We start from the raw sequence: 27,223 nt of genomic DNA, 5'->3' as shown, positions 1-27,223 counted from the left end.
ATTAATGATACACATAACACCATCAACAGGTACTCTCGTAAACAGAGACACCACGTCGAGACTCACCAAGATATCGCCTGGCTGAAGTGATATAGTTTTTAACTTCTCAATGAAGTGTCTGGAATCCTTAATATAGGAAGGGGTGTTACCCAAGTGTGGTTGAAGTAGACTACCTAAACATTTAGAAAGGGCGTATGTCGGGGAACCAATCGTACTAACAATAGGCCTAAGAGGAACACCGGTTTTCCGTGGTTTCCCATTTTCACACCAGGCAAATGCTGGGGCTGTACCTTAATTAAGGCCACGGCCGCTTCCTTCCAACTCCTAGGCCTTTCCTATCCCATCGTCGCCATAAGACCTATCTGTGTCGGTGCGACGTAAAGCCCCTAGCAAAAAAGAAAAAAAAAAAAAAAAAAAAAAGAAAAAGAGGAACACCTTCCTTATGTACTTTGGGAAGCCCATGCGGAGGAATAGCATCCTCTGGAAGGAGACTCTTTGCTGTATCTTCTGGAATAGAAGATTGCTTGACCAATTTGACGGTCGCATTTGAGTAGCGAGTTACGGGATCACGACCGTAAATCCTGTATATAGGATCAGTTAACAAAGACAAGATCTTGTTATAATCATCCTTACATCAGCTAGTATGTATATATATATATAGTTATTACGATGGTATTTGTGTTAATTGTAGATATGGTGAGCGCATGAGTCAACACAGCGCCATTTTATAACAAAGTATGCGAATGACGTCACATAGCACAAATTTTGCCTTGCTTTGAAACGCTATTTCATGCAAACCATGTTTCAGATTTTTTTTTTTTGCAACAGGTAGCCTCCTTTTATATCTGTCAATTGAGACATTAAACACAATCGTAAGTTTATTACTCTCGGCCATATAACCCTTCTACCCAAACACTAAGAGAGTTTTAACATTTTTCTATCCATGTACCCATTGTCGTTAAAAGAACACATGAACACGGGAAAAACGTACAACATGGCAACTCTAATAGACGGCCATACTCCAAACTAGAAACCAATCTAGCTGAGAATGGTTGCATTATTTTACTTTATTAGATGTGCTTGTTTTAAAGTTAATTAATAAGTGTATCTAATGCTAAGAGGTTAATTGAAACTTCTCTTAATTCTTTTTTAGGAGATGCTGAGATCTTCTCTTACTTCTTTGGCCCTGTAGGAATACTGATGGTTGTCAACTTAGTCCTGTTTGCAGCCACTGCTCGTGAACTGACCTGTGGTCTGTGGAAGAGGGAGGTTGTGAAGTCCAGCACAGAGAGGTATATTCTTATACATATCAGTTCCCACAATTCTTAGTCTGTTGTTGACATCCACTGTCCTTGTTCTCAGTTTTAAACTTCTAACACTTGATTTATTGCACCCCTCTCCAAAATCCTGACTTTTTTTTCTTGTCTTCAGATAATGATACATTATTGCTGTGTTATATCTTGGTTCAACCTGCCGCATGGTTTAGGGATAGCGTGTCTGCCTATCACCCATAGGCCCCAGGTTAGATTTTCGGCCGGGTCAGAGATTTTACCTGAGGGTTGGTTTGTGGTCCACTCAGCCTACGTGATTATGATTACAATTGAAGAGTTATCTGACGGTGAGATAGCGGCCCCGGTCTAGAACACTTAAGAACAATGGCCGAGTGGATTCATCGCACTGCCCATGTGTCGCCTCGTAATCTGCAAGCCTTCGGGGTGAGCACGGTCGCTTGGTAACGCCCCGTGAATGGGGGCAGTAGAATAACACCCACAGAGCCCTTGCCTGTCGTAAGAGGCGACTAAAAGGGACTCCAAGGGCTCTAAACATGGGAGCGTGGGTTGACGACCACGGGGCCGTTAGCTGAGTCATGGCTCTGCTTCCACATACTTGTATCAAGCTCTTCACTTTCACCTATTCTATCTGAACTCCTTTGGTCAATCCATGTTCTTTTCAGACCCCGACGGTATCAGGTTTTCGAGGCCTACGAAGTCTTTAATTTTCACACCGTTATGGCGCTTGTCTTTCTTTGGCAGATACCTTCGTTTTTCGAAGTGTCGGACCCCTTCAGTTTTTTCTTTCTCTGATTAGTGTTAATAGAGGATGGTTTCCCTTCCTCTTAAAACAATAATCACCACTGCCAGGCCAAGGCCCATCAGGTCTGTAGCTCCATTTGGGTGGCGAGTATCTAGGTTCGTTTTAGGTTTTGTTGTCTTGTACACTTATTAAAAAGATCCTTTTTTTGGGTGGGGAGGTTCAGTTTCCCTTGACTAAGGAAAATTTACATATCGGGATTTTTTTTTTGCTACTTACTTTACGTCGCACCGACACAGGTAGGTCTTGTGGCGACGATGGGACAGGGAAGGGCTAGGAGTGGGAAGGAAGCGGCCGTGGCCTTAATTAAGGTACAGTCCCAGCATTTGCCTGGTGTGAAAATGGGAAACCACGGAAAACCATTTTCAGGGTTGCCGATAGTGGGGTTCGAACCTACTATCTCCCGAATACTGGATACTGGCCGCACTTAAGCGACTGCAGCTATCGAGCTCGGTCATATCGGGATTTAACAAAGGTAAACGATGCCCTCAGAACACAACCTCCTCGTATATGTATTTTTGCACTAATTGTTCTAAGACTTATTTATGCTTTATCTATCCTCCACACAAGTTCAGTGAAATATCTTTTGAAGATAATGATGGAATGAATAAAGATATATTTAAAAAAATGCTGCTGTTATATGTAATTCTAAAAACATTATTCATCTTAGAGAGGGCCCCACCCTCACAGACATGCAGGTCGCCTATACGGCGTCAACTCGAAACACGTGCATCAGGCCTCTCCAGAGGCCACACGCCATTATTATTATTATTATTATTATTATTATTATTATTATTATTATTATTATTATTATTATTGATTCGTTGTGCCCAACTGTGGAGCGCGTTTGAACTTATTTTGCACAATGTTTCTTCTTCTTTTCTTCCCAATATCTCTTCATTTTTTCACTGTGTTCATTTCTGCGTGCTTCTGTCCAGCCTGTATTTTTTCTTGTTGGTTTCTCCGCAAATTTATGATGTTTGTTTACTAAGCTTCTAAATTTCATTCTATCTTGAATAGTTTCGTCCTCAATACCCATTTCTTGTAGATCTTCATGAATTTCTGCTAACCAATTGTTGCGGATTTTCAGGGTTAGAACCAGATTTAGAATTTTCTTTGTCAGCCTGTTATCCATTCTGTGTAGGTGTCCGTAGAATTTTAGTCGTCGCTTTCTGATGGTATCTGTGATTTTTTTCTCTGCATTGAAAAAATTCGTGTGGTTTCTTTTTCACCCAAATTCCATTTTCGAACTTTGGTCCTAGGATTTTTCTGAGAATTTTCCTCTTGTTTCTCAATGCTTTTCATTTCTGACCTGCCGCCAGTGATCAGTGTTTCAGATGCATAACGTGCCTCTGGTTTGATGACTGTATTGTAGTGTCGTAATTTTGCATGTTTTGATATACATCTTTTGTTGTATCTGTTCCATGTTATTGTTATTATTATTATTGGAGGGGGGATCAAATATAAACAGGATTTTATTTTTTATTTAAATTCATTTATAGGAAAACACAAGGCAATTACAATTTATTTTTCCACTTAGTTTCCTGCTTTGGAAATACACTTGTCCCAGCGTATGGACAGCTTTTTGATGCCCTCATCGTAAAAAGAACAGGGTCGTGTCACCCGCCAGTGGTGCACAAATTCTTCCACACTCTCGTCATCTTCAAATCGTTGCCTTCCTAGAGCTTCTTTAAGCGGTCTGAACAAGTTGAAATCGCGTCTGGGCTGTAAGGAGGATGATCAAGTGTAGTCCAGTGCATTGCCTGTAGCTTGGAGACAGAGCTGCAGTATGGGGCCGCACATTGTCGTGGAGGGGGATGACCTGTCGAATCGGTTGGTCTCGTCTTTTTCGGCGATGCGCAACCCTCGCCTCGTTCAACAGCTCAGTAGTAAGCAGCAATGATTGTGCGTCGCTCATGCCCATCGATCGTCGTCAATAATGTCTTTAACCGCACAAATGGTTTCGTCTGTAAAGCTAGTCCGAGGACGGCGATCGTGTTGCTGATTTTCCACACGTCCTCGGCCTTCTTTGAACTTTTTATGCCAGGCAGACACGCGCGTCCTTGACATTGTTTCATCACCGAACTGTGCAGTCAATCTCTGGCAAATTTCCGCCGCTGTAACTCCATTACGAGCAAGACTTTTATAATTATGCGTTGCGCAGTGGAGGGGTGCACCTGTTGCTCCGACATCGTGAGAGTTACTGACGAAACGGCGGCAAATATATCTAACATCACGCTCTCCCCACTCCTAACTGTCCCGCCTAAGCATAGCAGAAGCGCGGGGCCAGTCCTGCCAACTGTTGATGTTCAGGAACAAAAATCCCGTTTATATTTGATCGACCTTCGTATTATTATTATTATTATTATTATTATTATTATTATTATTATTATTATTATTGGTTTGAATGGGCCTGCTTTGGACCACGCTGGGTTTTGATCTTTGCCCCAGTGTTATAGCATTTTCTGCTGGAATAACTCTTTCGTCATCTGTCCAGGGGGTACATTTCTTCAGTTTTTTTTCTTTTGAAATCCGTGGATTTCTTTCAGGGTATGTCGTACAGACCCTCTGCCTTCATGATCTAATAATCCCAATTCTTTAATGTTCTTCTCAGTTTCTGTCAGCCAAGTGGTACGAATCTTCTTGTTCTGCCTGAAGATGAGCAGGCGATTGGTCAGTCTTTTGGGAGGCAGTCTTACTATATGGCCATAGAAAACTACTCTCCTTTTCCTAGCACGATCAGAGAGCCTCTCTATAAGTTCATAGAGCTCGGAATTGTGCCATCTATGGAATTCCTCATCTTCCTTTACCAGATCTACTATCTTCCAGAGAATTCTCCTCTTTCTGACTTCCAGTTTCTCCATAAAACTTCTTTGGTTCTGTACCGGGCGGTACACCTTCACTCCACTAATTTAAAATGTGCGCCTGTTGAAACTCCTCTGCTGGAGGAAGTCTGAACTTTATTGACAGTATTAATTTTCTACCGTCTCAGAAGATGTCACCACGTGGAAAATTTTGAGTTTTTGAACTGTGTCATTTTTGATGTGTTTTTGTTTCGCTTGAAGTAAGAAGTGTGAACTTTCTCTTCTAGAGGACACTACTGAAGATCTACAATAGTGCAATCTAGTGCGGAGTCAAAGAACTATTTTTTTGGAGAAAATTTAATTTCAAAAGTTTGTTCTTTGTTAAATTTCTTTCTATCATTGTTTAAGTTGGCAATATTTACCCCTTTCTTCCCCTTGTGTTGAACCTAACCAATCCCGAATTTCTTAAATTAATTTCTATCCAATCAGATGTATCTTCCCCCAACTTGTATCTGTTGCGGGGTCCTATCCAATAAAGAGTTTGTGGGAGGGTGTTTTCTTTCCCCTAACGCCTAGAAACTTCCGCGAGAGTATTTAAACTGCTGATTTTTGGGTCTCTAGGCCACTTCTGTTCCATCTTTCAGTGTGTTAAGTACATAGCAGGGGGCGGGAAGCGCCTCTTTCTTCTCCAGCCGTTCAACACAAGGTAATGGCCGATTAATAACTTCTTTCTTTGCTAGCTCAGCAGTTTAACTTTCGGGGCGGGTTCTAAGCGTTCAACCATGTAACCTTTTCCTAAAATGTAACTTCTCTTTTCATCTATTCTCTTGTAAAACGACATATTGGGATAGAGAGTGCTAACCCTCTCGAGCTCCCACTCACATTGTCTTGAGGTGAACTTATTTTCTCAACCTATTCTTCGTTAATGTAAAACAAATTGTTCTTTTCTTTAGTCACCTCTTTAGCATGGGATTAGCCCTTGTATTAACGGCCTAGTGCCAAGTAGGTCTTAATCAAAGTGTATTAGGAGTGCAAGTTCGCCTCCTCTCAAATTGTTATTTTAGAGGTCATTTAATTAACCTGCTTTTCTTTTAATAGACCTCAGTAGATTGGGTATTTTACCCCTGTGTTTATGTCCGTTGAGGACAACTTGAAGGTGGAGTTTGGTGTGGCCTGGCAGAGGCTTAAATTTTGAGAGCGAGTGGCTCTTTTGAAAATTCTGGGTTGTATGCCTCATGGAGGTTTTTCAGTGTAATTTGGAGCAAGGGCTCCTAGGTATAAATGGGGTTTTCTCCCCCTCTGTTAAAACTTGTGTTTGAGGTAAAACTGAGCTGATTGCCCAAGCATTGTGAAGTCAGGGCGCGAAGCCCAAATTCTGTAAATATTGTAACTAATCCCTTTTGAATTGCTACTTTGTACCTGCCATGCTTGTTATTTCTTTGTTTTCGAAAAGAAAATATAACCTTGTTAACTTTTAAATTAATTTTACATTGCACTATAATTTCGTAGCTTGAAACCCATTCACACCCGCACCTTCTTTCACCTCTACCTACCACGGAAAAGTCCGTAACAAGTGGTAGCAGAGCGTGGTTGAATGGGTCTCAATTTAGCCCCTCTTAACGGCTAAATATTGTTTGTTCCGAACTCTAACTATTTTCCCAGTTGCTGGAATTTTTTGAGTTTTCCAAAATCGGTCTGTCATCATGCCCGGCCCTCGCGATGTTCTCCTTCTTAACTATTTGCGTAAGGAGGAGTTGATCTATGAATTAACTATCAGAAATGTGCAATCTGGAGGCACGGTTGCAATAGACACTAACAAGCTTAGAGAGTCCCTTGATTTGCCCATTTCCATCCCCAATTTGGGAGAGAAAGAAATTGACGACTCTCTTTCCACGATCACGGAGAATATTACTGGGCTAGCTTCTGTAGTTAGTTTTTTTGATGAAAATGATCCGTCTCCTAATCAAATTAAGCGGGTGCAAGGCAGGCTATATCATTTTTCGAATAGGGTTAACGATCTGTTGTCTCTAAAACTGAATGATGTTCAGAGGAAGGAAGCTAGTACGCTCCTGGAAAATATTTCCGAATTATCTAGTAAGGTCACTCAATTGTTAACTGGGGAAGTTCCTCCCAAATCTGATCAACCCACCATAGTAAATGCAGGTAGTGAGGAAGCGCCTCCCAAGGGAGAAGTTAATAGAATAACCGTTGCTGCTCAAACTATCCCTGCCCCACTGGACAACGAGTCTGAACGCCGTGCATCGCTGAGTAACATCCGTTCTGAATTAACTTCCTTGCCATTGAAACCTTTACCTACTATGTCACCCGGGTTTAGTAGCTTGCCTCATCCATTGGCAATGTTGCTCAGAGGTATATCTAAGTTTTCCGTTAATACCACCAGTGACGTAATTTCATTTTTAAGATTTCTAGTGGAATTTCAGGATCATGCCCTTGTTTTTTCTCTTTCTCCATGTCAAATCTTGCAAATTATCTATCCGTATGCTATTGGTATTCTCTCTGATAAAATCGTAAGAGCCATTGCCGAGCAATCATCTATTGAGGATTTCCATGCCCATTTGCTAGCTAACTTCATCCCGGCTAGGGCCAGGTCCTCCCTTATTCAGAAGTACTATTACCGTGTACAACGCTTGGATGAAAACTTGGCTGATTTCATTCAGGACATTAAGTTTTATACTAGGGTGTTTGCTCTTCATTTCCCTGAGGATCAGATTGTACAGGCTATTGTAGAGGGAATTTCACCTCCCTATAGGTCATATTTGTGTTTCGCGGCGTGCCCGCAAACTTTCTCGGAACTTGAAGCATTGGCCGTCTCAGCGGAAGGAGTTAGATACGCCGATTCTTTGCGTGTCGCGAAAGATCCCCCGCCTTCCATTAGTAATACTCGGCCTCCACCTCGCCGATCAGTCACCCCCCGTAAATGTTATGCTTGCGGGTCGCCTGACCATCTGCGCAATAAGTGTCCTCTGATCAAAACTAGTAGGGCAAATAATGGAGCTGGTTCAGCACAAGGCTGTTTTAAATGTGGGGCTTTCTCACACATCGCAAAGAATTGTCCCAATTCGAATAGCACCCCCTCCTGCTCAACTTCTGGTGTAACTTCCAACAACAATCAAAAGTGACTAGTGGCTGCGGCTGAGTCAACTAATTCTGCTTCCCAAGGCTCAGCCCCTGGCAAAAAGGTCAAGAATTCAGGGAACGATAAGTCTTCGAATACATCGTTTGAATGCCCCAAAGAGTGCCTTAGGATTGCGGCGGATACCCCCGCACCTGTTCCTTTTCTTAAGATTGAGTTAAATAACGAGCCTATAACAGCTCTCTTAGATTCAGGCAGTGTTTGTTCGATTATTTCGGCTGAATGGTATTCTAAATTGAAAGCTGTTTGTAAACTACCTGACTACGTCTCATCTTCTATTCAATATGTTTCGGCTAATTCATCTCCATTAGAAATTCTAGGTTCCGTACTGGTCAAAATTCGTATTGTTAAGTTTACTTGGAAAATTAAATTGTTTGTGGCTAAGCACCTGTCTTGCCCCATCATATTGGGAGCTGACTTTATTTCTCACACTGGTCTTGTGCTCGATCTCCAGTCTAGGTCGTGCACATTCAAATTTGCTTCTAGTTGTAAAATACCACTATTAAAGTGTAATTCTGTGTCATGTTCATCTATTTCGCCTACCCAGGATGAGATGTTGTTAGACCTTAGACATCTACCTGAGGAGCAGGCTGATAGTATTCGTAAATTATGTCAGTCATTTCCAGAGGTGTTCTCTGATACTCTTGGTGTTACTGACCTTATTGAATACAAAATTGAGGTCACGGATTCGATTCCTGTCCGTTTTCCTCCTTATAGGCTATCTCCACCTAAAATGAAGGCTCTGAAAGAAATTATCGATCAGATGTTGAAGGATGGTATTATTAGGCCCTCTAAGTCGGCGTATTCATCGCCTATTTTTCTAGTCCCGAAACCCCAAGGAGGCTTCAGGCCTGTCATTGATTACAGGGCTCTCAATCGGAAGGTGGTGTTGCAATCTGTGCCCCTTCCTGACCTTCATTCTTGCTTTTCATGGTTTCGTAAGGCCAAGTTCTTCACTATCTTGGACTTGAATCAGGCCTATAATCAAATTCCCCTTGCCGAAGAGTCTAAACACCTTACAGCGTTTGCCACGGACTGGAATTTATATGAATACAACCGCGTGCCTTTCGGGCTCCCCACGGGGGCAGCTGTGCTCACTAGGCTACTAGATAGGGTCTTCTCCGACATCAAATTCGAGTACTTATATCACTATTTAGATGATGTCGTCGTATTTTCAGAGACTTTTGAAGAACATCTAGATCATCTGCGAGAAGTTCTCGATCGCCTTCGTAAGGCTGGGTTAACTGTTAAGTTGTCCAAGGTTGCCTTTGCTAAGCCCTCTATGTCATTCCTAGGGCATATTGTGTCACCCGATGGTGTAGCAGTCGATCATTCTAGAACACAGGCCATCCGTGATTTTAAACCTCCCAAGGACATTAAAGGTATCGCCAGGTTCATTGGTATGGTGAATTTCTTCAGGAAGTTCATTCCTAACTTTGCTAATAGAGCGGCGCCCTTAAACCTTCTTCGTAGGAAAGGCATCAAATTCGAGTGGGGACCTTCTCAACAAGCCGCTTTTGAAGACCTTAAATTAGCACTTTGTAATGCCCCTGTACTTGCTATGCCTGATTTCTCGAAGAAATTCATCGTCCAAACCGACGCGTCGTCGTCAGCAGTAGCTGCAGTCCTTCTTCAAGAGACTGAACTAGGGAGGCGACCTATCGCCTATGCCTCTAGGACCTTGTCGGCTCAAGAAGCCAAGTATTCCATCTATGAGCTCGAAGGTTTGGCAGTCTTATTCGCCTTAGCAAAGTTCCGTCTCTATCTGGAACACGTCAAATTCGACCTGGAGACAGATAATCAAGCATTAAGCTGGGTCTTAGGTAGGCCGCGTCGTACTGGTCGTATAGCCCGCTGGGCTATTCGTATTTCCGCCTTCCAGTTTGATGTTAGACATATCAGAGGTACCGAAAATGTTGTTGCTGATGGACTCAGCCGTATGTTTCATAACGACGTCGAGACCCACGAACCGGTCGACAGTTCATCACCTCCCAAGTCCATACTATCTGGTGTTAATGCCATCTTAACAGATGCTCCCATGCTTTTTAGGGATATTGAGAAATACCAACGTGAAGATCCGACGCTGGCTCCGATAATGGAAACCCTTTCTTCTGGGGAACATGTTGTCCCTTATGTTCTGAGGAATGGTGTTTTATGTTGCCCTTCGAGGCACGACAAGATGATGAAGGTTGTCGTTCCAGCTGTTCTTGTGCCTATGATCTTCAAGTACTATCATGAGACCCCATTAGGGGGGCATCTTGGAATCTTTAAAACCCGTGAAAAGATTCGTGAAATGTTCATCTGGAAAGGTATGGACGGTGAAATTCGGGAACTTGTAAAAGCTTGTAAATCTTGTTTGCTCAGTAAACCCACCATGTCCACTAAAGTAGGCCTTTTGTCTTCTCATCAAGCGTCGCGCCCCATGGAACGCCTGTATATTGATTATGTAGGACCCTTCCCCCAGTCGAAGGGAAATGCCAACAAATTCATCTTTGTATGTGTAGATGGTTTTACCAGATTTTCTTGGTTATTTCCGACTAAGCTGGCTACCGCTCAGTCCACCATTACCTGTCTAAACTCTATTTTTGCTTCTTTTGGTCCGTGCCAATATATTGTATCTGATAATGCTAAGGCTTTCACATCAAATCTTTTTCGTAAATTTTGTTTTGACTTGTCCATCTCTCATGTAACCACTTCTGCTTATTACCCTCAACCATCTCTGGCTGAACGGGTTAATCGTAATCTCAGGTCCGCACTTATCGCCTATCATCATGAAGATCCTTCTAGGTGGGACACGTCCCTGCATTGGTTAGCTTTTGCTTTGAATTCGGCGGTTCATGAATCTCATAAGTTCACTCCAGCTTCTTTGATGTTCAAGTTTGTTCCCAACACGCCGCTCTCTAACCTCTGGTCTCTGAGTGACATTCTACCCGAGACAATAGATCCGGATAATATTAAAGATCTTTGGAAGAAGGCTAAAGCCAATCTTAAAGTGTCTCATGAAAAGGTTAGGGAAAGGTATGATCGTGGACGGAGACCCACCCCTTTGAAGGTAGGTGACCAGGTGATGGTCAAGAATTTTGTTCCCGCGGGCAAGCTTGCCCCCAGATTTCATGGGCCTTGTATAATTCTCGATTTCCTCACCCCGGTTACCTTGTTAGTAAGCAATCCAGCCACCGAGAGGATATTTAGGGTTCACCTGTCACAGGTGAAACCAGTGTAAATTTTGTGTCAACTTGCTTCATATAATTTGATAGGAATATGAAGGTTATATTTTTTTTGAGTTCAACTTTTAAGGCATTCTGCTCCTTCTATTTTATTTTATATGTAAGCATTTCTTGTAAACCTCCCCGATTGTTAAACTGCCTTCCTGTCCTTACCTCGGCCATTACCACGCTCCCGTCTCCTGCTTTAATACACACAGTGGCTTCACTTATGCCATGGATATTTGCACGCCGCTGGCCCCTCAACCTCTCCACAAGCCTGTACCCTCAAAAAAGATGATGGTCCAACACAATTCTGCCGCCAAGCTTTAATGTTTCAGTGCCCCCGCAGCCGTGCGGCGCCGTGCAGCAACTGGAGCTGAGGACGGGCCCCCTCGGCCCCAGCGAGGACGACGTGTGCACGGCGAGCCGGAGCTCTCCTCCCGGCCAAGGCTGATGTGCGGCGCACGACCTGCTACTTGCCCGCAGCCTGTATATGTTCACCGCGGGCGCAGCGTGCTTCAACACCTCTGCTCCCCTCATAGTGCGGGCGAGCGGTATCTCAGGGTACTTGAGGGGTCCGAGCGGCCTCCTTTGGACGCAAGCCGCAACGGCCGGTCTGGCAATCCCACTTCATCACCATCTACTACATGAACAGATACCATAAGTAATGACTACACTTGGGAATTCAACTGCAATATTTGGTGGACCTTGAATTTTTTTTTTCTTCACTTTCAAGTATAAAAAGTTATCTTCAGAAATTCAACTTCTACAAATATAAAGACTTTACTTCATCTGCAACAACAAATTTTGAAACCAAATTAACCCAAATTAAGAAAATCTTATAAATTTTTTGGCAATCAATCTTCATACCCTCAGCATAACTGGGACCTTATTTTCAAACAAAGTTTATGTTCTTCTGTGTCATCCCTGGAGGAACTTTTGGGGGGGGAGGTCTGTACCGGGCGGTACACCTTCACTCCACTAATTTAAAATGTGCGCCTGTTGAAACTCCTCTGCTGGAGGAAGTCTGAACTTTATTGACAGTATTAATTTTCTACCGTCTCAGAAGATGTCACCACGTGGAAAATTTTGAGTTTTTGAACTGTGTCATTTTTGATGTGTTTTTGTTTCGCTTGAAGTAAGAAGTGTGAACTTTCTCTTCTAGAGGACACTACTGAAGATCTACAATAGTGCAATCTAGTGCGGAGTCAAAGAACTATTTTTTTGGAGAAAATTTAATTTCAAAAGTTTGTTCTTTGTTAAATTTCTTTCTATCATTGTTTAAGTTGGCAATATTTACCCCTTTCTTCCCCTTGTGTTGAACCTAACCAATCCCGAATTTCTTAAATTAATTTCTATCCAATCAGATGTATCTTCCCCCAACTTGTATCTGTTGCGGGGTCCTATCCAATAAAGAGTTTGTGGGAGGGTGTTTTCTTTCCCCTAACGCCTAGAAACTTCCGCGAGAGTATTTAAACTGCTGATTTTTGGGTCTCTAGGCCACTTCTGTTCCATCTTTCAGTGTGTTAAGTACATAGCAGGGGGCGGGAAGCGCCTCTTTCTTCTCCAGCCGTTCAACACAAGGTAATGGCTGATTAATAACTTCTTTCTTTGCTAGCTCAGCAGTTTAACTTTCGGGGCGGGTTCTAAGCGTTCAACCATGTAACCTTTTCCTAAAATGTAACTTCTCTTTTCATCTATTCTCTTGTAAAACGACATATTGGGATAGAGAGTGCTAACCCTCTCGAGCTCCCACTCACATTGTCTTGAGGTGAACTTATTTTCTCAACCTATTCTTCGTTAATGTAAAACAAATTGTTCTTTTCTTTAGTCACCTCTTTAGCATGGGATTAGCCCTTGTATTAACGGCCTAGTGCCAAGTAGGTCTTAATCAAAGTGTATTAGGAGTGCAAGTTCGCCTCCTCTCAAATTGTTATTTTAGAGGTCATTTAATTAACCTGCTTTTCTTTTAATAGACCTCAGTAGATTGGGTATTTTACCCCTGTGTTTATGTCCGTTGAGGACAACTTGAAGGTGGAGTTTGGTGTGGCCTGGCAGAGGCTTAAATTTTGAGAGCGAGTGGCTCTTTTGAAAATTCTGGGTTGTATGCCTCATGGAGGTTTTTCAGTGTAATTTGGAGCAAGGGCTCCTAGGTATAAATGGGGTTTTCTCCCCCTCTGTTAAAACTTGTGTTTGAGGTAAAACTGAGCTGATTGCCCAAGCATTGTGAAGTCAGGGCGCGAAGCCCAAATTCTGTAAATATTGTAACTAATCCCTTTTGAATTGCTACTTTGTACCTGCCATGCTTGTTATTTCTTTGTTTTCGAAAAGAAAATATAACCTTGTTAACTTTTAAATTAATTTTACATTGCACTATAATTTCGTAGCTTGAAACCCATTCACACCCGCACCTTCTTTCACCTCTACCTACCACGGAAAAGTCCGTAACAGGTTCAATGAAAGACACTCCATGGCATATAGAGCTTCTTATTGTATGACTGACATGTATGCTTCAGTTTCAGGTTGCGCGACAGGCATTTTTTGTTATAAGTGTTCTTTATCAGTCTACAGGCCAGTTCCAACTTGTTGACTCTCATGGATAATGATGCCCTTTCTGATAAGTTGGATTCAATCCATTTGCCGAGATACTTTAATTTCTCAGTCCATTATTATTATTATTATTATTATTATTATTATTATTATTATTATTATTATTACTACCACCACCTGTATTCATCTTTCTCTCTTTTGCTCTTCCTTTTTCCTGACTTTATCTAGCTTTCTTTTTACTATAAACTCCCCACTTCAAGATTGAAAATCTGTCAAGATGCCCCCTCATTGAGCTATTTGAGGGCTTGAGAATAAATGTATGTAGGAGAACTGGAATATATGAAAGCTAGTATATTTCAAACTTTTGACTATTGTCCTTTAATGTTCTGTTCCTCTCTCCTCCCATACTGATCTGTCATGTATTTATCCTATTACCTGTTTCTATTTTTCTGTATATGCCCCACTTAATTGTCATTGTTACAGAACATCATTTCTAGTTTGATTAATGATAGCTAATTTACTGTGATTCAGAAAATGTCACTCATCTTCAGTTTCAAACCAGAGAGGAGTTACGTATTTTTTTTTTTACTTGGAACTCTTGAAAAAATTTATTAAATTTTAGAACTATGCATTATTTATTTTAATTATGTTTTAACATTGTGTATTCACAGGACTACACTTGGCCGCATCTGCCTCAAACTGGTAGTGGTGATGGGACTAACATGGATAGCTGACGTAATCTCGTGGGCAGTGGGAGGCCCGAACTACCTCTGGTATTTCACAGACCTGATCAATGCCCTGCAAGGAGTGTTCATCTTTGCCGTGGTAGGCTGTCAGCCTCAGGTGTGGGCAGCTGTTAACAGACTGTGGTGTTGGCGAGTGCAGCAAACTGGAACCACCAATATGGGACATCACCTTTCATCCTGTTCACAGGGCTTCCCTTCTCTTGGTGACTCAACGGCAAACAGTCCTTCAACCAAAAATGTACCGTTAGAGACTATGTGTTGAACGACTGATGTTCGGTGATCAGTGTTACGAGTTCCTATTATCCCACAAGACTGAGATGCTTATTCCATTCAACTAGAGAAATTGCTTCTTTGTTTTTAATTTGCTCTTCGAGAAATGCGGTCGTGTTGTTTTTGATGTGAAAGCAGAGACTTTGTAAATCATTCTTTCATTGTTCAAGTACAAGAATGAAGCATACGAATTAACTGAGATTCAAAGAGCTCTTGATAATGGCCATGGTCATTTTTGGATAATTAAGCAATGAGATAGTTTTAAAACTAAAAAAAAATAGACCTAGAAATTTTCTTATTAGTTAGTTGCCAAATACACATTTCATACCAAAAGGGAGCCGATTCTCCAAACCGATGCCCAGTGTTTCAGTAATTTCTAAATTCCTTTAAACTAGGTTAGCTGGGTTCTCTTTCAGTTATACGATTGTCTAATTCTCAGCAGGAAACACACTCTTGTATTTTGCTCAAATGTAGAGATGTGTTACAAAGTGACAAGGTCAAGGCTATGAGAAGAAAGTTAGAGAATTTCCCAAGTGAGATTCTCAAGAGTTTCATCTTGTGATGGAAGAAGTTTGCAATGTCATGCAGGAATTTGAACTCTGAATTAATCATTTCAACTCCATCATTACCAAATTACCAAGTTGAAACCACAGCAACACGCTTCGGATATTTAGAAACTATTGAAATACGAAGGAAAATACTCTATCCTATTTATAGAATAAATAGGGAGAAAAAGCTCTATTTTGGATTGTGCATTTGAAAGATAAGACTTTCTCATTGGGTTTTATAATTATTAACTTCCTAAGAAGTTTTCTGTTTCATGAGCTGTTGAATAGAAGTGAATCTGCAGTTAGAGCTTTTGGACTTTTACATAGAAATTATATCTACAGTCTGTTCCCTTTTGTACATACCTGTATATTAATAGTATCCATTTTTAGCTCTTTAGGAAGAAAAACAATATTGTAGTACAAATTAATGTTATATACGATGTATTGGGAGGTTAGTATAATAAGAATATTGTCTCTTTTTTCTGTAAAATTTAGATGTGAAACTGGACTGTTAATAATTTCATAATGATTTTACTAAATGTGTTAAAATAGTGCGCAGAGTAGTGTCTCTTCTTACAAAGAATGTATCAGAAACATTGTCCAAAAAAAGAACATTTATTTTTGCATACTGTATTTAGATTTTGATAGTTTTACTGTGTAATGGAAATTCTTCAAGGAAGATATGTGGTCCCAAATTAATTTTTAAGCTTAGAAAATATTTTACAGCTTTTAGAGAAACCTTCAAACTTGCTTTTACAAACTATGGAGCCCCATGAAGTAGAGCATCGTTTTATGGGAAAAATGTAAATATCAGTCAGTTAGAAGAGAGATTCTTTACCAAGGAATGAACGACTGAACTGAATAATATTGTAATTTTATGCTCTCTTTTTTTACCTTTTTTTTTTGAAAAGGTTTTATTGTAGCATCTCTTGCTTGTATGACCTACTTCTGTAAATATGAACATTTCGATTTCAGGACTCCCTCACATAGCTCAAATGGCACAGCAACTTTCCCAGATAAACTGCACACTTACGAAGCCTGAAGTTTGTTCCGACAGACAATATATAGTACCTAGTAATAGTAATAGTCTCAGAGCATCTGTCATAAATCTGAAATAGTTATGTTTACACATATACTTTCTTTATCTTGTTATTAAGATGTAAGATCTTCATTGTCAACTTAGTTAATATAATCTTCAAGTTTTTACAAAATGCAAATTTAAGAAACACTATGACATGCCTAGAAAAGAAAACATATTAAAAATAGAATAAGATGGGTACATGAACAAATCGTATCCATGAAATTTCATTATAATTTTTGTCGTAAATGGAACATAATAATTGCTTTTATGCAAATTAAGATTAAAATTAGCAGTAAATTAATAAATACCATTATTACTAGAGAAATATATACATGAATACTTTGCTACATTACGATTATGATTTCTACTACATCACTACGCTTCGGTATGTCTTTTGTTCATTTAACACTTTTGTGTGTTTAGTCTTTGCTCACTTAACTTCTTTGAACTCCTTTGCTTTGCTTCATGTTACTTGGTGGGGTGACTTGTTGACTTGTGCTCATAACTCATTAATTAATATAATTATTGGTCCAGGGATCATGCTATTTTTCTTTCAACAAAAATATTTTTTGTATTACGGTATAATTTTCACCATTTTTCTGTTTGAACTGCCCGCACTAGTCATGATGGACAAAGCAATTCCATTCATCGGTGCTAGCCCTGGACCTCGAGAAGCAAACAAAAGATGGCACAATGAAGCGGCACGCCACAGAAGAGAGTCGTGGCTACTGCGAAATAGTCTCCGTAGTTACGTACGGTATCTATATTTTTCTAGGAATAGTGGTATTCATTAATTTACTGCAAATTTTACTGTTGATTTTTGTGACAGCAATTATTATCCTCCATTTAGGACAAAAATTACAAAGAAATTTCTTGGATACGATTCGTTCATGTAACCGAATAAGATGTTTGGTTCTACAAGAACATTTGCAGGTGCTGAGAGGAGCGGACATATAATAGCAGGCTGCTCTAAGATAAGTTCGGAAAACAATTTTGCGTTTGTTAAGATGTTGAACCAAATACAGTAGAGACAATACGTGACACTTACGGATTTAGCCTTGTTAAAATGGGAGACAATTCGACGGTGGCGCTCCTAGTGACTTGACCTGAAAAGTCGTGCTAAATTCAAATATCAATGGAAATGCATATATGAAAATGGATAAATAAATTACGTCTAGAAAGAAAGTATTATTGAGATATTAACTTCGAAGTTGCTAAAGCAATTCTGGATAATTAAGAATTATTTAAAAGGTTATTATTTAAAGACTGAAATTAGACATATAAACAAGATGTGAAATGGACTGCTGTGAAACGGCTTGATCTTTAATTTATGCATTACATTTTTTTTGCTTTAAGCATTCCTGCCTGAACTTTTATGGTTAGATTTGTCTTTTTTCTCATTTCTCATTTAAAAAACATTGTATCATCACATTAAGACACTTGTCAATAAAAATATCGGCACATTCCTTACACACATGACGCAATGAATTAACATTTAAAAGCTGGACAATTTTCCTCTTAACATGAAGCCTACTAACAGAAAGAAAATCTATAAAATCCCGGCTTTAATCTGAGAAGAGGGATAAAAGAAAGAAAAGTATGACAATGTTGTCGATAGTTATGCTTTGAGGAATATTTACGTACAATTAGAGTAAAAATATAACCTACCCTTGGCTGTATAGTCAAAGATTTCTAAAGTCACTGGCCTGGAAATGATCTGAACAGATATTATAATTCTTATATAAGCGTATCCAAATCACTTCTGTGACATTTCAAAACCCAAAGATCACACTTACAACAACACATTTGTATTGAAGGTTAACTGCTGCACTATACAATAAAATATGCGTATTATATTTTAAGCCAGTTAAAATATGGGTTGAGCAGGTCAGAAAATTATGAAGTACTATAAAAATCTCTTTGTCACTGGAAGAATATATATATACAAACACAATGGTACTTACATTTTCTTGTCACGACGGAAGCGAAAGAAAGACTGCGTATTCTTCTCTACTTCATAGTTACTGCAGCCAAATACAGCACATACCTTTCCCCTGATGTTGAGAGGAGATATCAAGGAATGACACACGCTACTACTTAATTATGTCAACTCACTGAAAACGTATAAATAACACCAAAAACTTCACACACAAATACACATGCTCTTATGACAGAATCAGTAGTTCTCAGGTTTACTCGCTAGAGAGAGCTCTAATAGCTGTCCCTCGATATCTCGCTAAGTGTCACGTATTGTCTCTACTGTATTTGGTTGAAAACAGAATTTTAACATTCAATAAGGTTTTTTTTTTTTTTTTAACACCATTCATAATTATTGAGGAATGCATTTAACGTTGAACAGTTGTGCACTTATGTAACATATGATAAAAAAAAGATAGGATCTGAGAATGTTTTTATAGAATGATACGTCATTCTGTTCTTAATAAAACTTTTCTTTTTCAGATACATTTCATTGTATTTTGTTTTTGACTGTTTATGCTTTTTGACACAGTATTACTTCAGGCTATCAGTTTGGTTCCCCTTGCTATAAATGCTCAGTACCAATGATCTAGGTGTTGACAGTCTGCAATTGAGCCAACAACAACTATATTAAAAGTGATGGCTTTCAACTTGACAGTAACAACATTGATTTAATGCTGACTTTAGTAATGCATGGTACTTCATTCAGACCATAAAAAATATTTTTATTTATTGAATTAGTAATATTGAACTGTATGCTAAATGCACATTCTTCATGGATATATTTTGAAACTTTTGCATAGTGATCATTTTCCTAGTATCAAAATTTAAAGAAAAGTAAAATAAAATACAGGAGTTACTGGATGAAAGTGGGTCACAAGTTGTAGAAGAGATGCTTAGTAATGTGTTTAATTTTCATTATATCCATATTTCTTTTAAAAATAGAAAATGTACTTCCTTCACCTATGTCTATGATAAGCTGTGTGAAAAATCACCAGCCTAGTCGGTCTCCTGTGTACAATCTGTTAATTTCAGACTTGCAGTTGTAACTAAAAAATGTGGCTTATTCAAAAATTGGTTTAGGCTTACTTCTTACATTTTTATTGTTTTAATACAAGAGGAAAGTGGAACAAAAAGACAAATGCATGCCAAAGATGATGTGAAGCAGCTAATAATTAACACTTTCTGAATTTGCAAGGCATTATTCAGAGAAGTTAAACAAAGGCATTGTTTTGTGTTTTCATGTTTGTTTAAAATAATACAACTCTAAACTGATTCAGTGCATGACAAGAAGCCTGGTTTCAGATGTTGGAATTTTCAGGTAGAACCATAGATTCTTAGGTACTAATGCTTGTTCTTCATATTCAATTCCTAAGTTATTTTTGTAAATGTAATCTTCTTTAATGTATCAAAGAAGAAGGAAAAAATACTCTAGCATCTTTTTATACTATTAAGAGCATACAATTTATTGAAGAATACCATGATTTTGTGTAATAATGGGGTTTCTTCTCCCATGCAAAATTTTATTTCTGTTGTCATGCTCGTGAGTATAATAGTTTAATGTATAAGTTTAGAAAGAACAGTAAGAGACATGATTTAAAAGTTGGTGATGCTTTCCAGGTTAGAATATTCATAACAGAGGCTAACACTACTCTTTAAAAAGTTTTTAAAAACTAGTCTCAGGTTAATTGCCAATTAAATTGCAGGTCTTTTAATTATTTTGTGAATAACTTTTTATGATTTTTCCATTTATGAATTGCAGTTAATTCAAAAGAATGCTATATATTTACCTTGCTTAATTTCTGAACTGTTATTGCTATTGTAAGTATGGTAATCTTATGCTTGAATAACTTTTAATTCTTTTGAAAATTAGATTAAATATGTAATTCTGGGGAATATCAGTTATATATTTTTCTGTACATTTTGACATTTTAAACACTTTATATGTGATTTAATATTTTTTTTCTAATTTCTTTGATGGATTAGAGCAAATGTGTTGCATGAATAATATAAACTGTTATTGCAATAATGTTTAAGTATGATGCTTCCTTATTAGAAGAAACCACATTACAAACTTTGTCTCTTTAATCTCCTAGTATTTTTAATTTTGTGTTCCCCATTTATGGATCTGATGAAATTTACATGACAATGAAACTGTCATAATATCACAATCATGATTGACTGTGGCAGCTCGTCCTTTTCTTCTAGCAGTCTGTTTATATCGACTAAGATTGGGTGAGAAAAGTTGTGGTTTGTTCATTGTTAGTTTGATTTAGAACTGAATTATGTTTCTAATCTGCACTCACATTTGAGATCTGATCAAGATAGTTTCAGTTTATTCAACAGAAGAAATATCAGTTGAGTGTAATGAGTTACTAAATTCTGTAAATTTTCCTGAGAGGGCATACCCTAGAAAATAGTACTGAAAATGTAATTTTTTTGCATCAGGATAGATTTTTTTAAAATGTTGATGCAAAAAAACATCTCTTTTGTTTCAATTACATATATTTTGGAAGAGTAAAACCTAGTCTTCTGTGTGACAGAATATAGTCAGATAACCTGGAAAGAATCAATTACTTTTAAAATGTAAAATAACGAGCTTCTAAATGTTAATATAAGGGGTCACTACAATATTTCTACAGAATCTAAAGAACCTGCCCAGTTATAAGAATTTAAAAATAATTTCTTCATAAAAATATGGCCAAAGGCCCAGAGTTATTTTTAGTATTGGTATGATACAAAAACATGTTTTGCATTTCTCAGCATTTTAAATAATATTTCGTATTATTTGCCGTAAGACTGCCAAAGAATTGAACTTCTTATGATAAGTTACCATAGTAATGAATTTTGTAAATATTTAGGATTATGTAACGATAAAAGATTCAGATATTGCTTGGTAAGTTTCATTAGTATGCTTTTTAATTATGAAATATTCTACAAAAGAGCAAGCTTTTTGTATATATTACAAATAATTTACTGTTCATTTCTGTCTACCATAACAGCTTCCTGCAACCTTTATGTACATATAATTTCATTCTAGTTTTGGTAAGATAGCTTCTGTGAGACCATGACAATAACCAATCTTGACTACAGGTTACCACTGTTTGATTGAACCAGTAATCATTCAAAAGTATTGATACCGTATATTCAAGCCCACAGTCAGTAAGGCAAAGTTGTATTACCCATTTATACTATAAGAGTTTCAGGTTTTGCTGTTTGATTTTAAGCCTTTAATATGGCATGGAAGAAGGTGGACACAAATGTGTAAGACCTTTGGTCTGCCCTCTTAAATCCTAGTAGTTCATTGAGATTTCAGTCATATTGAGATGGCAAGAACCTATGATCTAGTAAGGGGGATGTCTCTGCGATTTTTCTCATTATCTCGTCGACATATAATTATTTTGCTTGTAAAAACACATTTGAATACATATATACCGATCATAACTTATGACACGTTTAACTTCCCTGTGTGTAGTTTTTTTTGCTATTTGCTTTACGTCGCACAGACACAGATATGTCTTATGGCGACGGTGGGATGGGAAAGTCCTAGGAAGTGGAAGGAAGCAGCCGTGGCATTAATTAAGGTACAGCCCCGGCATTAGCCTGGTGTGAAAATGGGAAACCACGGAAAACCATCTTCAGGGCTGACGACAGTGAGGCTCGAACCCATGATCTACCAATTACTGGATACTGGCCGCACTTAAGCGACTGCAGCTATCGAGCTCTGTTGTGTATAGTTTGGAGTATCTTTCAATTGCCCTGCCTGGTTCTAAGGGAATAAGCAGAAGTCTTGTGATTCAGTTGCATATACTGGGGTGGTGTCGATTTACAGATGTATAAGAAATGCTTCATTTCATTTTTAAAGACAAAAATTGTATGGTGTAATTGATGTACATCTTAACTATGGTAGTTTTGATATGTTATTAACTACCATATGTCTTCATTAAAATTATTTGCCTTAAATAGTGAGTAACTTCTGAGATAATATTTTAGTGACTTAACATTGCAAACTGGGAGGTTAAACACACAAAAATGTGTAGCAAGTTTGCGAGCGATTGTTGCTAACAGAAAATTCAATCTTGGGTTCCCTCCCCTCAAAAGGTGATACAAATATTTTCAGCCTTTAATATCTTTTTTTTTCTTCAAATTATTCGGGGAACCCTACCTTGTAATAACAGAACTAACCTGGTTATGAGGAATTGGTGCAGGTTCTGTGTAAATACTGTACACTGTAGAAGAAATTTAATTTTACTTCATTTTTAAGACAAAAATTGGGAAGGATCTTTTATGTGCATAAATAACAGTATTTTTCCCTCCCCAGTTTGTCTCCCTCAGTCTGAAATAGACAAGGCTGACACTGTGACTCACCTTTTATTGAAGGAAAACTTTTATCAGATAATTGTGATAGCATATAAAATTTGTGTGTTAATTTCTCTGCACGCACTGGAAGTTGGTGCCTAATGTTCTGATATGTCAGTATATATTGAGCCGGGAGATATTTTAAAGCAGTCCCCAATTTTTTAAATATATATTTTTTTAATAGAAAGATTCACTGACAACATTCTGATAAATGACAATTGCAGAACACACCTGAAATTCACACAATTGCAAAGAACAAAAATAATCATTTAGAATATATTTCTCAGTTACAGTTTCTATGAAATCATTAAATAAAATTACCTATGATAATGGTTTTGCAGTTAGTAAGCAACCATCTGTACACCACAAGGTGAATGGACTGAGATTACTAGTTGTTCATACAGACATCTAATTCAATTTTCTGAGGGACAAAACCTCCCTTCTCTCAGTTCTATAAGGTGTAAAGTATTTAGAACTTCTGTGCCACACTTCTTGCCATGTAATATTCTCTGTGCCAGTGCCTTACATTCATAGAGGATTAAACAATAGACTCCTTGAGAGATGTATGTTTAACTAGATTAGCAATCTTTCCAACTGTTATGTTCCATACAGAATTAAAGTGTAACTTAAGAGAGTGGAGAGAGATCAATGCCTTAGAGGTATAGACTTTCCGAAATAATGGCTGTGGGTGTGAATACCTATAAATAAAATAGCAATCTTGCTCAATGCAAAAGCTTTAATTAACCGTTCTTCCGTCTCTGTAGCAACATGTTAGTGTATGGAAGAAAGAAAAGGTCATGATTAGACATGGAACTTTTAGGATCAAAGTGTTTTGATATTCTCTTCTACAATGTTAAATTGCATATTGTGTTTCATTATGTTAGAGATGATTTACTGCATACAGAATAACAGAAGAATGTTAGCTTTGAACAGAAGATGAATAAAATGTTTGACAATGAGATTGTAATTAACATTATTCTCTTAAGAAATGAAAGGAGCAAGTATAAGTTGTGAAGGTTTTGTTGGAAGTGAAGGAGATTGTGCCAGCAAACTACTTCCTAATTTAGAGATTCTGAAGCTTCACAAACTCATGATAAGTTTATCTGCTCAGGAATATTTCTAATGTTTTAAAAAATAGAATCATTCATAAGATTCTCAACTATGCTCAGTCCAACAATACAATTGTTTGCAAATTTAGACATGCAAAACTTGAGAGTTTGAAAGCTCTCCATCTGTACCTCCTGAGTAAGGTTGTGAAACCTGTGTTTGAATACTGCTTTAATAGAACTTATAGCTAGAATTACTTAAATTAGTCTAATCTTCAGCTGGTCACCTTGCAGAAATTTCTGTTCACTTGTAAAATTACACAGAGAACTTGTACTGGAGTTCTGATAAATACCTGTAGCTTGTCACAGATAGAAATTTCATACTTTTCTGGAACATGTATGTAAAACTAGGCTTTAGCACAAAAGTAGTTTCAAGGTTCTGTAGAGTTCAGTCTTTTGGGTATAATTTTATAAGAAATGTGCATATACAAATTTATTTTTATATACTTTCAAGGAATGACCTCGTTTCTGCCTTGAATTCCAAAGTCTAGTCATGACCATTGTATGCCTTTAATGAGCTGTGAGAACACAGTATCCTTTATAAAGTATTTTTGTAAATAAACCATACAGAAGGATGTATGATCTCAAGGCAGTAGTGATTAGAATGCCAAGTTCAGTGTTATATTTTTTGTATGTATGCATGCATGCTGCAACAGTATTAAAATCATGAATTACTATGTAATTTGTATGAGAGCATTTTTTCAAATAAATATACTATAATTATATTTAAAGTTAATACTTATTTCTTTTATCATAAACCAAGAAATATGCAATAGGATACAAGCTGCATCAAAATTCTACCACTCTGTTCAGCTACTTTGGGATGATAGACACATTTCCCCAACCTTCCAAGATCACACTGTACAAAACATATCTTGTATTACAGTAGAACTCTGCTTAACCGAAATGCTCTGACAAAATTGTATTTTAATATTTTGTTTTTACCCTCTCATTCTTATCCATCGATATCGGTAATTCTCTTGCTATATGGGCTGAGAGCTAGTAGGCAAACCCTATTTTTTATATCATGACTTATACCAGAATGCACGTAGCATAAAACAAAACAGTTTCTTACCATCTAGTTCGTTCCATGAAACATTTTTTCTTGAACAAGCAGGAATTATTACTGTTACTGTATGAAGATTATATAGACTGTGGTTAATGTTGCTTCAGCTGCAGGAATTTCATCTTGTTTACTGCTCGGACTATACTGCAGCTTCTGTTAGGAAACCAGGTAAGTCCAGCAACCCTTCTCCATTCATATTTTTCTTTCACCCAAGATCGTTCCACTGGCCTTTATACTGTAGTTCCAATGCTTTTCTTACCCCATTCCAAAAGAAATTTTCATTATTTCAGATTGCTTTGCGTTTTGTTGAACAAAACAATGAATCTATACTAGCTGATGTACAGTTGATTAAACAATGGCACAACATAGCTGTACTAAGAAAATTCAGAAGAAAATCACTGATTTTATACAATGAGTGACATTATGTAAACATTTTAATGTTAATATACAGTATGGTTAACAGAGTCTATGAATTTTTATTTCTACATTTAACTTCCAAAAATGCTTACCACGTGTCATCCGAAAGTGGCTCTGCCCCCTTTATTTTGGATAAACGGGGTTCTACTGTACTTCTAACTTATGAACTGAAAACAACTACTTTGACTGGACCTGGGAAAAAAGTTTCTAACAGGCCAATGAAATGAAGTTCCTCCATTCTCATTGGCAAAAGACAAGGAGACAAAATAAAGAATGAGAATATTCATCCTCAACTTGGCGGACAGGTGTCTTAACCTTGGAATCGCGCAGATTACGATGGTGTGGACATACAGGAAAGAGGGCTCCAAATAGGACCCGAAGAGCATAATATGGAAGGATTCTTATTGCTAAGAGGCCCAGAGGGAAGCCTCATAATAGCTGGGAAAAACAAAATTCTCAAAAACACCTAAGGCTCATAAACACCCACATCTAGCTTGCTAGAGCGGAGAACTGATGACTACTTTCAGTTTTATTAAGTGGGTACAAGAATATTATTGTACTTATGTTTCTCCTATCTGTCTACTCCATTGCCCTCATCCATCTTCATATGCTATCTATGTTCAGATAATTTGTGCTCTTCAATCAACAAATAAGTGCGGAGTACATGAACAACGTACGGTATGTGGACAACATGGTACTGCAAGCAAAGCTTCCAGATTAGAACTAAATACTATGAAGACAAAGTTCATTTTCATAAGCTGCACAGAAAGAAGTAGTGCAATAATGGCGGCAATTAAAGAAACTGAGAGAGTTGACAAATTTGTCAACCTAGGAAGCAGCCTCAAGGCTTAGTGGGACCCTGATGCAGTAATCAAAGCTCAAAGAGAAATCACCAGTTTGACCTTCATTAAAACGAGACCCTTGCTGTGCTCCAAAGATCTGAGACTATCGACCAAACTGTGCTACATCAAGTTTTAAGAAAGTCTTCCCTGTTGTGTCGTACAGAGTAGAGATGTGGACACTAACACAAGCAACTCAGAGGAGAATAGAAGTGTTCGAAATGCAGATCTATAGAAGGCTACTCAGAATATTTTGGATGGACCATATGACCAACACCTGCAGCGGTTTGGCATGTGATCCTTGTCTTTCTATGGCCAATGTCTTCATTATTCGAAGTGTTGGGCCCCTTCCATTTTTTCCATCTGATTAGTGTTAACAGAGGATGGTTGCCTAGCTTTACTTCCTCTTAAAACAGTAAACACTACCACCACGTTAAAGAACTGATGAAAATTGTGAAGAAACAGAAATTTAAAATTATTTTGGACAAGTTTACACAATGAGGAGAAATAGTGAATACTCCATCATGCACGGACAGATATTCGCAAAAAGAAGTCCTGGACGCCATCGGATCTCCTGGTTGAAAAATCTCCATGAACGGTTTGAAATGCCATCTGCTGAACTGTTCCGAAGATCTATGAACAAAACTACAGTAGGGCTGATGATCGCCAAGATGTGGACTGGATGGAGGAGGAGGAGGAGGAGGAAACACCTTCTGATAAGTAGCCCAGTTACTTGGAAGCTTACTTGACACTAGGACAGTTGTCAGCCCACCTAGAAGGCCGGCTGTAGCTCATTTTGACTTGTGCCCAGTTATATCCAGAGACAGGGAATCTCTCTTATACAAACAATACAATGGAATTCCTATACATTCCAACAACAAAGGAAGATAAACAATTGAACTGACAGAGAAAATAATAGTAGTAAGTGGATGATATTTAATTTGTTTTTGAAAAATTTTTACACTTTAGGAAAGTAGATGTCCATACTTTTATTTCAGCACTTAAAAAC

General features: G+C 38.1%; 1 protein-coding gene across 1 annotated transcript in view; it reads left to right on the top strand.

The window, feature by feature from the left end:
* The window catches only part of mthl1 (methuselah-like 1), a 331,596-nt gene extending 315,170 nt beyond the window's left edge, over positions 1-16,426 (top strand). The window contains exons 4-5 of the mRNA XM_067152641.2: positions 1,154-1,292; positions 14,477-16,426. Of these exons, the coding sequence (XP_067008742.2) occupies positions 1,154-1,292; positions 14,477-14,813 (476 nt within the window). The 3' untranslated portion in view covers positions 14,814-16,426. The remainder of the gene's footprint in view (positions 1-1,153; positions 1,293-14,476) is intronic.
* The last annotated feature ends 10,797 nt before the right edge of the window (positions 16,427-27,223 follow it).

Source organism: Anabrus simplex, chromosome 8 (genome assembly GCF_040414725.1).
Source record: "Anabrus simplex isolate iqAnaSimp1 chromosome 8, ASM4041472v1, whole genome shotgun sequence".
In the NCBI taxonomy this organism is placed as follows: domain Eukaryota; kingdom Metazoa; phylum Arthropoda; class Insecta; order Orthoptera; family Tettigoniidae; genus Anabrus; species Anabrus simplex.
The sequence above is the reverse complement of the archived record's forward strand: the minus strand, read 5'-3'. Positions and strand labels throughout refer to the sequence as shown.